This window comes from Drosophila takahashii, chromosome 2L (assembly GCF_030179915.1).
Source record: "Drosophila takahashii strain IR98-3 E-12201 chromosome 2L, DtakHiC1v2, whole genome shotgun sequence".
Lineage (NCBI taxonomy): Eukaryota > Metazoa > Arthropoda > Insecta > Diptera > Drosophilidae > Drosophila > Drosophila takahashii.
Window position 1 is genome coordinate 20,063,959 of NC_091678.1, and position 12,181 is coordinate 20,076,139.

Genomic DNA, 12,181 nt, shown 5'->3' on the forward strand with positions numbered 1-12,181 from the left:
GAACTAATAAGAGCCGTGGTGAATGACAAAAAAAACCAATTAACAAGATTAAGACCGTAAAACTAAAAATTAGAAATGAAAAAAATATATTTTAAACGTTATTAGTTTAATCTGACAACTGAACTGACGAACTGACAAATACTGAGTCAACAAAGTCTTTTTATTTTTTACACATTAACGATTCTAAATATGATAAACATGGAATTTAGCCTTGCAAGAATAAGGTTAGGACACTTAAGAAAAAATTGTCTTCTGATTTTGAAGCCCACCTTACAAATATGTATTTATTTTTCTAAATTTAACTAAATTTTATCCACGAATATATATTTTTTAAAATTGAAACTTAAAATATATTTCAATGTTGAATTTGCGAGATTTATTTTCCCAGTTTCGTCTGGAGCTGTGCCTCATGTGACAAATTAAATTAATGAAATAGGGGCTCAGCCGCAAAAATGTCGAGCGGAAGGCGCAAATTTTCACACTATGAGCTATGTGACGTTGTGCAAGTTTGTGTGTTTTTCCGAGAGTCAGTTTATTTCAGCGGAGGCTCGACTTTTTGCTCAACTTGGCGGCCTCCCGGGTGCCTTTTGTTTGACAGCGTCAAGGCGGAAACGTGCCCACGAGGGGGCAGGGATAAACTAAAACTACGCTGTAATTTTATTGTGTGGAAAATATTCCTGCATTTCGCATTCAGGACACTGTATGAATGTCTCAGGGTTGAACGTGTCACAAAAAACTTGTTGACCTTTATGACTTTTCCATACAAAGTGATATTTTTCGCATTTTTGTGGTTTAAGTCTGTAAAGTTAAATTTAATTACTAAAAGTGTTATGGGTCTCCCCAAACCTCAAAAACTTAACGCATAGTATTTAGATACTATAGTGAAATGGGCGTTGAAAAGTTAATGAAAATTACCGTGCTGGCTTACTTTACTTATTATATAGGCTTGAAAAGATAAAAATTCCTCATTTTTAACGTTTATACTGAAATCAAATCACGATTATAAATAGTATGATTTCAATGATATGTTATGGTTTTAGCTACAAGGGTATATACCTTTCGAAAATCCAATCACGATTATAAATAGTATGATTTCAATGATATGTTATGGTTTTAGCTACAAGGGTATATACCTTTCGGCTTGTAAAAGTTTGTTGTCAGAGAAGTCTAAGAAATCTCTCAAATATTTCTAAAATCAGGGAAAATAAACTTCGAAACGACACCCGTGTATATAAACTTCGTCATGCTCAATTTACCTAATTTTTCGTGGAGTGAGAGGGTATATTGTATTCGTCGAAAAGTTTGTAATAGCATCACTGTCTGTCCTTTTGTCTATCTTTTTGCCTGTATGAATAATAAAAGCCAGAATATTGGGATTAGATACGCAGATTCTAGAGGTTTTTACGCAGCGCAGGTTTGCCAATGTGCAATGCCCAACATAACGCCCACAAAGCGCAAAAGAATATTTGCCGGGTGAAGTGTTTTTTTTTATTTGTTATTTGCTATCGAATTGCCAACAAAATTTCAAAAAATCAGCAAGATGTCGCGGTTTTAATCACTCGCTTTGCTGTTTGCCTACATCTATCTCCATCGCACTCTTTTAGCTGAGTAACTGGTATATGATTGTCAAGGTACTCGACTATAGCGTACTCTCTTGTTAAATGTGTCTTGCTTATTATATTTGTTCCGCAATAAGGTAACATTTACAAAAATTATTTACTGATGCAATGTCCCATATATATTTGCTAAGGCTTTCAATTTGAAATTAGTTGTGACTATGCATTTCTTTAAACTGGTGGCTCTTGGTTTTTTGTTTTATTATGCTGAGGGTTGTGAAGTGTTCTGCTCAAGAAACTATCGCCCCGTTTGTGGTTTTGATGGCACTTGTCACATGGAAAGGAGAAATAGTTGCTTAATGAAAAGCTTAAATTGTCGCAGAGCTACTAAAGGAAAACCTGGTAATTTTATAAATCTTGTATATTTTCTTGCATAATAATCAATACTTTTATTTTAGTTTTCAAAAATATTCGCAATGGGGCGTGCTCAAAATCATTAGAAAGATGTAAAGCAGATGCAAACAATGATTATTGAAGTTTTACTTTTTTGATTTTTATAATATTTATTTAATAAAAACTATAAATGTGTGAAAATGAGGTAATAAAAGGCCTGGTACTTGCGGAATTTTCGACTGTCTGCGTTTTTAAAAAATAGTCACGGCCACCTTGAGAATAAAAAATGAGTGTGTTTCATAATAGATTTTGGTTGAAAAAACTCCTGTTACACCCTAGTACTCACCTTAAACACCCTTGTCAAAGTTTTTGCCTAAGGGTCAGCTGGGCGATGATAGAAATACATAAAATAAAATTATATATGGCGAGAGTTTGGTCTCGTCTTGACCTGTCTACAGTTTTTTTGCTGGTCTTTTTATATAGCCTATATTTTTGGGCTCTGCAGTGCAATCATTTTTATGGGCATGTTGAGGTCCACCGGGAATTAAAGCGCTTTTATGAACCACAAATAAATGCTGAGTCAGAATATTTTAAAAATGCAACAATTTGTGGCGAATAGAATAGACCAAATGATGCACATGTGAAAAAGAAATGCAGGAAGCTTTTATTTCATGTCCTTGTGGGCTATTTTCCAAGTACACTTGTATGCCGCTTTATACATACAAATACATTTGAATTCGATGTATACATTTGGATGGTCGTCACAGCAGCGCAAAATGTTCATGCGATTGTGGAAATATTTTTGATTAAATAATGCCCATCCATTTTGCTCACAAATAAATATATGCTGCGGCGCATAAATATTAAACAAGATGGAAATGTTAGAACTGTTTTTCAGCTTTAAAATTAGTAAATTAGGAAAAACCCCACCAGCCCTTTTATAAAATAATGTTTGAAGTCGGCGAAGAAATTATTTTCAACTTATGTTCCGACAAAAGTTTTACAAACTCAGGTCGATATCAGTTGAATTTTGTGGTTCAATGTAACTGATTAATTCCCATTGGGCTTGAAGAAAAAACTTTCTTGTCGATAAAGTGTTATCTTGTATGGAATAAAAATAATTTTGCAACAACTAAGGAAGCAATTTGTGGATTACTGTTTGCCATCCGACTGTCCACAGCAGTGAAAGAGTAAAGTTTAGCACACATAAGTATTGTACCTATAATGGAATGGAATGGAATAAAATAGTTATTTTATTACTGTTTAATAAAATGTATTTTTATTGTTGCTTAAATATTTCTTTAATGTATTATAAAAGAAATAATAATAATAAAAAACATGTTTCAACTTCTAAAAAATTGGGTAAAATACATTGCACAAATACTTTTAAAGTGGGCAATATAACCAACACTTAGCCAAAGTGGCAGGCGCTGGCCAGCACCCAAAACGCATCCCAAGAGCCAAAACCTAAGAACGACCTGACCTGGCTTTCGTTTTGTGTCAACAATGGCAAGACTTAGAGTCGCTTTTCTTTTGGCCTGCATTGCCGGGATTCCAAGAGCCATATGGCCTGTGGCCGCAGCTTATTTGTGACGTCTTATTTCCTGCATTTCGCCATTGCTTGACATTTTCCTCACGAATTTCAATAAAGAACTTAAAATAATTCGGCAACTTTTGACACATTTTTTTTGGAAAGTGGTATGTTTGGCTTATTGCTAGCTTTTTGTCGACTTTGCTTAAGTTGTTTAAATCTTAATAAAAGTGTTCTCTAAAAGTTGGTTACGCTTTGAGGCTTAGATTATATTTTTAAAACTACTAGAAGTAGTACAATTTTAAAGTAAAACTTTAAGTTCAACCCAAGCAGTGAGTGTGATTCCTTTGGTGTTCGCCAATATTTTGTTTTAGAACGTGTCTAAAATTCTCAATTTGGTAGGTCTCAATTTATAATTCCATTATTCTCGAAAAGTTCTAGTCAAAAATTCAGGCACGTGCACTGTTTGCGCAACGTCAGACAAAGAATTTAAGTAATTAAATAATGCAAGCCTGAATTAGATAACAGTCCGAGAAAAACTAAAAATAACGAAATGGAAGAAAGAAAAGAAATAGGAAAAAATGATACCACAAGAGCGTGAGCCTGGTATGCCAAATTTATGAGCAACAAATGTTGACTTTAAGTTTCATAAAATGAGGAAAAATGTACCAGAAAAATACTCGCTCATGGGGGCTAAGAACTCGAGTCTTAATCAACAAACAAGCGAAATGCGTCGACAAGTTGTGGGAATTTCAAACGGCTGGAGTGGGGCCGAAAAATGGTAGCGCCAGAACAGAAATGTGACATAAATCTACTTTGCATATGGAGATGAATATGCCCGGCGATTTGAGTTATGTGCCTCGCGTTACGCATACGCCATGTTTCCAGAGAGATTGCTACAAAGTGGGGAAGTGCTTAGCATCGTACTCCATCGTGCGCCGCGTCGCCCCTTTCTTAAAGTCGTAAACCCAAATGGAAACAGTTCAGCGTAAACACTCTTCCTATGTTTTTACGAGACGCAGCTTTAAGCCGGATTGCATCTCTCACATACTGCGGTCTCACATGGCGTATGCTTAATTTTTGTTGCTTCTCGAATCTTTTTATTATTGGCAAGAGCTCAAACATCAAAGCTCATGGCTGGCATAGAAATTTTCTATAAAAATAGCAATAACCCAGAAATATAAAGCATTTTCATTGATTTAACTTAAAGGAGGTTCTGTAGGCAGCAAGCACCTTATATATGTACTTTCTCCTCTGCATAAATGAAAAGGAATAAAAGAGCTGGAAGAAGGGTTAATAAAAACATCTTCAAAGTATCTTTTTGTGTGGCGCTTTCCCTAGGGGCTATCCTCTGTGGCTTTCCATTCCTGTAGAAGCAATAAAGGGAAAGGGACATACATATGTGTGTATGTACGAATAAAAAAGTACAAGACAAATTATTTAACTTCAGCTGCTGTTTACCGCAGCTCCGATAAATCTTTTTATTTCTTCTTTTTCTGCCTTCTGGCTCGTTTTTTTAACTGTGGAGTTCTTTTTCAATCTATAAAATCACATAGGCACTGTCGAGAGAACAATACGCTATTCACAGGTGGGTGGGAGGTGGTTGAAGTAGACTGCAATTGTTTTAACCTTTCTCGATAGCCAACATGCACGCTACCTGTCTCGTCAACTATGCATCGCCAGACTTTTTCATCTCGACGTGTGGTGAAACACTAGTTTACAAAATAATTCATCAGAACGGTTGCTTAATATCCGCAGACTATTCTATGATAAATATTTTATTAACTAGATCGATTTATATAAGCAATTCTATTTTGGTTCATAAAATAAGAAAATAACATTTTTTAAATTGGTGTTTAAGTGTACAAAGATTAAGAGAAATTGAAAAATTACATATTTTGTTTATTAAAAATGAGATTCCTACACGACACCCCTAAGTAGATTTACTTATATAGCCGTGCAGGTATAATACAAATTAGTTATACAATTATGAATTATACATTATACATTTTTATATAATTAAATAAATGCTTTTCCTCGATTATCATACGACATTCTGGGAAAAATAGGTTAAGCTCGTTCTAAATAACACTATAGTAAACTTTAAAAAAAAGTTATGATCATTTTATAGAAATGAATTTTGTAGGCTAGTGGTATTAACGGCCGCCGGGTCCAACAGCACTGGTTTACCAACAGCAGTAAAAACAACAACAATAATGTGAATTTCCATTTTTCGGGTTAACCGAATTAAAGCTGCCCAGATTGTGCAGCGATTCGCCGATAGTTCGCTTTTTAAATTAAGTTGTCAGAGCGGCAATCACTTCCCAATTCTCGACAGCAGCAGTGGGGCAACAATGAAAACGGCTAGTGAGAATGGAATTTTGTGGCAGATGCGTGCTGGTTGCTGTTGCCACTGACATGCCTATGTCAGCGAAACCATAATTAAAGAAAAATAAATTTAAGGGTTAAAAAGGAGGTTACGCGGACTTGTAGGTTTGACCCTGATATTATTGAATTTTTATCTCGGGTTATAATAGAATGACTACTAGGTTTATAATCAACGTATTGGGAAAGACAAAAACTGAACTTAAGCAATTAAAGGTCCACCTATTGGAAACCACACGAAACAATGAAATTAAAATTTAAATTATTTAATAAATCCCACCGACACAAAGAAAAGAGTCAGAGGAAGCCGAAATTTCAACACATATAGCTGAATGTAAGAAAATTTTCTACAAGCCCTTTAACTACCTTTTTTTTACTGCCCCAACTCGTTCGTTTCTGGACTTATTTAACACCCATTGTGCCACAATCACGGTACTCCCCCCTTTCCACTTTTAATTCCAAATCGTTCGATCCCCAGAACTCAATCAAAAAGTTCAATTGTTCGAAATGGGGCTTCACTCATCAGCATTTTGCGTGTTCATTTGTGGGCCTTGTTTGGGAAAGGGCACTGCTGCTGCCCAGCAAGTTACCCTAATAAAGCGACATTCTGCCTCAGGCTGCCTCATAAATATGAAGAATAATGCAAAATGTTGTCTGCTTTTTGGCGCTTGGCCTGGCTTTCGTGACGTGTAAGCGGATTGCCAAACTTCCGAGCTGAGCTGCCAAACTGCAATTTTCCAAGCGAACGGGCCAGTTCGTCTCCCACCACAGGGCCAATTCCATTCCTTCGTGACGCAAACCGCCCATTAAATGCATATCAAGCCGAAGTCAGGGCGGAAATCCTTTTGCCAGTTTGATTTATCGAAGCCTGCTGCCTGGCGTTCAGTCTTTCGAGGCGATCAATTGGGCCATCACTTTGCTGCTCCCATGCAATTTGTCCAACTTTGCAGCACTGCCACAACAAGGGTTTAATGAGCTGTGCAAGTCAAAGTCTTGCTAAGTAGCAATTATGCATTTACTGCTTCCCCTAAAAATCGCTATTGGGCTTTATGATTCTGTTGCTTCAATGTTGATTGATATACGGAATACTTGTAGTAATAATATTTATATAATAAGAGCATTCTAGTGCTACAGGTTTTTTAAAAAAACTTAAGTTTAGGCACAAGTCACAAAATAATATTAAGCATGAACAAAAGGCAGTCGAGTCATTAACATAATTTGCCTTTCCCCTTCTTAACGTCGATATTGTCAAAATTTCGAGAATATCGATAATTGTCAAGCTTTACTAAGATTGTCTATATACTATTAAATGACTTAAATTACTACACGGTTGTTTTTATTTTTAAACGACTCTTCTGCTTTGGATTAACATCGATTGAAAAACAAAAGGCTCACCAAAAGCATGCCCTAAAATCACCTCGCCTTTCTTCAACACTTGTAAGATGAAACAGAAAACAGAAAGGAGTGTGGTATAAAAATATGCAAACATCGCTTACCATGCCCATTTTTCTATAGCCCGAAACAGCAATAAAAATGTTACCTTTCCTGGAAAAAAATCCCGGACAGCACGACGTGGCCAAAACATTTCTGTTTATGTGGGCAGGTAGCAGCAACATGCAAAATAGCCGCGCCACTCTCGAAAAAGCAGCCCAGACAAATTTTGTTAAGTACTCAACTTGTTATTACCTTACAAGTCTAAGGGTATACCAACTTTTAAGACAGACTTGAATTGTCTTCTTATCTTGTCACCTTATTTTTCGGATAAGTACGATCTTGAAATTTAAATTTCTCGTATTTATACGCATATCGTTTTTACCATGTAATACTCGTAAAATGTGTATTCAGAAATATTGATTTGCCGAATTCTCTTTCTCGGAGATTCTCTGACTTCAAAAAAGAGAGTAACAGAAAATTTGACGATTTAAATTACGTGAGGTATGCCGCATATCAAGTCAAAATTAATATCACATAATATCAAATTGATCATCGTTTCTTATCAAGTTATTTTTTGGTGTAGAGTTATTGGTGAAACTCGTTTTAAAGTATATTTATGAATGCCAATGTTATGCCAAATTCTTAGAAAACATAAACCACATAGCAGAAACCTTTTGGGTTTAAGGAGAGTATTCTCCTAGTGACTTAAAAATCTTACCCTCAGCATGATTTCCATTGTTACCGCCGTCGAAATGCAGCATTTTGCGGTATTTGCGGTTTACTGCCCGAGGTGTTCTTCAAGCCGAGCACGTAGCTTTCTCTCTTTGAGGCTCCCAGGAAGCAAGCGAGTTGTTTGGCGAGTTAGAGCCGGGACTTTTGTCCAGGCGGTTGGAAAGTGCAGGAGCAGTCAAGGGTCACAGCAACATTTTCAGCATGGGTGGTGTTTGCTTAAATATTGCCCAGGAAACGACTAAGAGGCTTAACTTCAAATGCTGAAAGTTCACTATTTTCTTAGACAAGTTGGATGGAGAACATTTTGGGCTTAGGTTTTGAAGTGGATAATTAGGGACATGCTTCCCAGGCTCAACGCGGTTCGGTGCACAAATGGCCCTTGGCCCCGAGCTCCACGATAGGCCCCCGTACCAATGAGTGCACTTGGGGAAAACCATCTGTGGATGTGAGGGGGCCCAACCAGCTAGCGTGACAATGCCGGGAAAGATGTCAACGCGGCCTGCAATAAAGTTCTCCATTTTACCGACGCTGCACATTTACCATAAGAAGCCCCGTCTCCATTTTCAGCCATATTGCCGGATGTAGCGGCGAACCTCTTTTTCTTAGCATGCAGGCAGCGAGTTTATTGAAATTTTATGCATTTCCTGCATTATATGAGGTCGCTCTTGTTGTTCTGATGCCACCAAAAAGTTTCATTTTCGATACTGTTTACAAAGTTTGGCGCTTGACAGCTGACTTGCGTTTGCCCTTCATCTCGCATGATTTCACATCTTTTATGTAACATGTTAGGCAACATTTCAAAGGCCTTCCGGTAGCTCTACTTAAGTGTTGTTTAATCGTTCCGGAACTCAAGTGCTCCTAATTTATTTATTATTTTTAAACATATCCAGGATCAGCGAATAATTACTGCCTAAACTCAAAATAAAATTGACATGCGAGAACGGTGACGTCGAATGCCTATAAGATACCCATTAATCAGTTAAGAGGAGTATCCAAGATATCTGAGCGCTTTTTAAACAAAATATTGTTTAAATAAATTAAATTGAATACATTATTCGAAATAATTTAAAAAAAATCATGAAAAAATGTTCGATTTTGGACAAAAAGCTGGTGCCATCCATTTTTCTGAATATTCTGTTCCTTTTGATCTGAAGTATTTTATTCACTAGCATTTCGCTTTCGAATTTGAGATCTTTAAATACCACAGTCTTTAAGGACCTTATTAACTAATCTAATAAATATTTCAACCTGAACACATTTTGTTTGCAATGCTCCATATATTAAATTAAATTTGTGTTACCTGATACAATTCAATTTAAAGAGGATTTTGTTTTCCATTTGCGGCTCTCAGGTCAAGCGTCTCGTCAGGAAAAACTTCTTAATTTGAAATGTTTGGCCCAAAGTTCTGGTAAATATTCGATTGTATCACTCGTTTGGTAAGCGTTCTCCAGTTTTTGTCATTTGGTTAAAAATTAAGTAATCAATGCGTAATTTCTTAGAATCCATATTCGTGTTAGATTTCCTTTTAAGTATGTGGTCGTGTTTGGTGATAATTGTTGGGGCCTCTTATGTCGTGATCTATTTTTTCTTTTTGTCCTTTTTGTCATCCTTTTTGGGACCACTACCCGGCGGACAGGATGCGAGATAGCCTCCACTCATCATGCGGTCGAATGCATCTAAGGGATCGTAGTTGGAGTAGAAGTTCCTGTACTTCCTTTTGCGAGGAATGTTGTGGAAAGTGTAAAGAAGAAGTGGGGCTATCAGTGCCAGAGTGCAAGCCATTTTTATGTTGCCAAACGATTGCTTCAAGTGCATATCGTGCATGGGAAACTTGAATTCGGGGGGCTGTGTTTAAAAAACCAAAATATTTAAGCACTGATTTTCTGCGATATTTTTCTTACCTTTTGTGGCGGCATTTTTGTTATTCTCTGATTTTTACTGGAAGGGAAATGATATCAAAATGTAGTTTCATAATATTTCTTTTCGACTACGAATGATAAGCCTACTACATTTTATAGAATTTATGATCGATTTTGATGAGAATGAAATCTAAAATAATTTAAATGTATATCCTATTCTAACAGTTCTCATTACCACTCATGGCAATATTTAAAAATGTACCTATTTATTTTACTAAATTAAAAAATACGTTTTTTACATTTGTAATTGTGGATAGCAGGGAAAAGTGCATTTATTATTAAATTATTCACTTTGATTTAAATTTATTCCACTTTGGGAATTTTGAGCTGAAAAATACCATTGCACGAATTAAATAGTTCTTCTGAACTTTTGCCATTTTACAAATATTAAATATAAATATTGCACGGCAAAAAAAATTTGGTTTTCAAAAACTTTAATTAAACATATATAACCTTTATAGTATTTTTCTGTCTTGCCCAAAGTGTTTAGTTCCATTCATGTGCCAACTTTCTTAAACACTTTTTCGTCTTATTTTCTGGTTTTCGTTGATGCGCAGCCAAGTGCAAAAACTAAAAACCCTTAACGTCCTGCCAAGGCCAATCAGTGTTGGGTTCTGCCCACACAGAGTTTGTGATTGTGGTTATATATTTCCTTTTGTGTGGTTTATGGCAATGAGGACAACGCGCCCATTTCCGTGTAGATTTTTTATTCAAACCGTACTTATGAAAAATATATATTAAAAATTTAATTTCTCTGGGGACAACAGTCATCGAAAATTTCTGGCCGACCAAAGACATTTGTGACATTTTAATGTTTGTTAAAATCCACAACCTTACTCTCTTTATCATGGTAATTTATTTATGCGTATACGTATTCATCTATATTAACTAGTATCTATCTAGCATTTCATGTCGTTGCATAGAGAACAAAAAAGTTCTATACTCAAGACAAAAACTGAATCGGAAAAATTATACGGACAATTATATAAAAATTTAAGGACAAAAAAGCTTGAATAAGCAGAACAATAAACACATCGCTAGTATGCCACATCTGGACAACCGCTTAATTGGATACGAGAAATTCCCTTTTTTTGTATTTAATGCCGGTTAAAATCTGCTCAGGAGACTCGAAATTTGCATTTGGCAATTAAATTACTAGCTTACCGCTTGGAAAAACATCCTTTGAGTTCACGTCGTTCTGGCAATGACCATTCAACTTTTGGCCAGACGGGAACATTTTAAAATCACTTTGCATAGATGCGGTGCATTGAACCGTCCCACAAAGAGACAATTTCAATATGTTGGCCGCTTGAAGGCGTCGACGACTATTATAAATATAAGCCCTGTCCTCAAATCCTTACCCAGCCTTCCGGCACCATAGCAATGGCGATGTATTGATAAAAGACACATGAGAAGGCGTATTCGATCTGTTGAGTGTCCATATATCTTTGGGAATGCTGAGTTCGCAATCCAATGTCGTTAAACTTTTAAGTGTGCTTTGAGCTAAGTAGGTATAATGAAATTTAAGTCGAGTTTTGAACTTATAATTCCTCTTAGGCAGTTGACTCTAAGCGACGGGTTGTCCAAACATTTTAGGCTTTAAAAAGTGTTCGATTCACTTGAATTGGTTTCTATTTTATTTAAAATTTTAAATAAAACCCTAAAACACTTTTATATAAAGCTGATAAAATATATTAATGTAAACAGGACCTGCACCATTTTCTAACCTGTGAATCTAGACTGCGTCATTGCCCAAATTAAGCATTTCCAATAGTCTTGGCGTGCAGAAGTAAGATATTTTCGAAATTAATATACTAAGTTTATCCAACCGTATTCTCAGGACTTCTTGATTAATATATATAAGAGAATTGCATGCTCAGAACAACCTATAGCTCAGTGAACTTTGTCATCCATCCCGACAATACGGATAGGAAGGCCAACGAACCTCAACACCACCAACTTTTGACGTGGTCATGTCATTATTATCTATTAGTTATGGCCCAAGTGGATGAAAGGCCACGCCTCTGCCCTTAACTCGACAACCGCAGGTTTCTCTGCTTCTCCTGGCTAATTGTAAGTTATTGACACGAAACGTGCCCTGGGCCAATGCCAATAACGATGACGAAAGGGGTTCTCTCAACGCCCACCTGTAACTAAGGGACGGCTGCCGTTCGCAGTAATTATAATTTCCGCCGGCTATTGGCACTGAGCACGCCTCTTCTGTATTGTTT

General features: G+C 36.3%; 2 protein-coding genes across 2 annotated transcripts; one reads left to right on the forward strand and one right to left on the reverse strand.

The window, feature by feature from the left end:
- The first annotated feature begins 1,604 nt into the window (after positions 1–1,604).
- Positions 1,605–2,181, forward strand: LOC108067524 (uncharacterized). Its single transcript, XM_017156573.3, has 3 exons — positions 1,605–1,631; positions 1,751–1,958; positions 2,015–2,181. The coding sequence occupies exons 1-3, from the start codon at positions 1,620–1,622 to the stop codon at positions 2,089–2,091; spliced, it is 297 nt and encodes a 98-aa protein (XP_017012062.3). The 5' UTR covers positions 1,605–1,619; the 3' UTR covers positions 2,092–2,181.
- Positions 2,182–9,288: 7,107 nt separating this feature from the next.
- Positions 9,289–10,069, reverse strand: COX6CL (Cytochrome c oxidase subunit 6C-like). The gene is made up of 2 exons (XM_017138045.3): positions 9,933–10,069; positions 9,289–9,876 (listed from the first exon to the last, which is right to left on the reverse strand). The coding sequence occupies exons 1-2, from the start codon at positions 9,945–9,947 to the stop codon at positions 9,610–9,612; spliced, it is 282 nt and encodes a 93-aa protein (XP_016993534.3). The 5' UTR covers positions 9,948–10,069; the 3' UTR covers positions 9,289–9,609.
- Between the last annotated feature and the right edge of the window lie 2,112 nt (positions 10,070–12,181).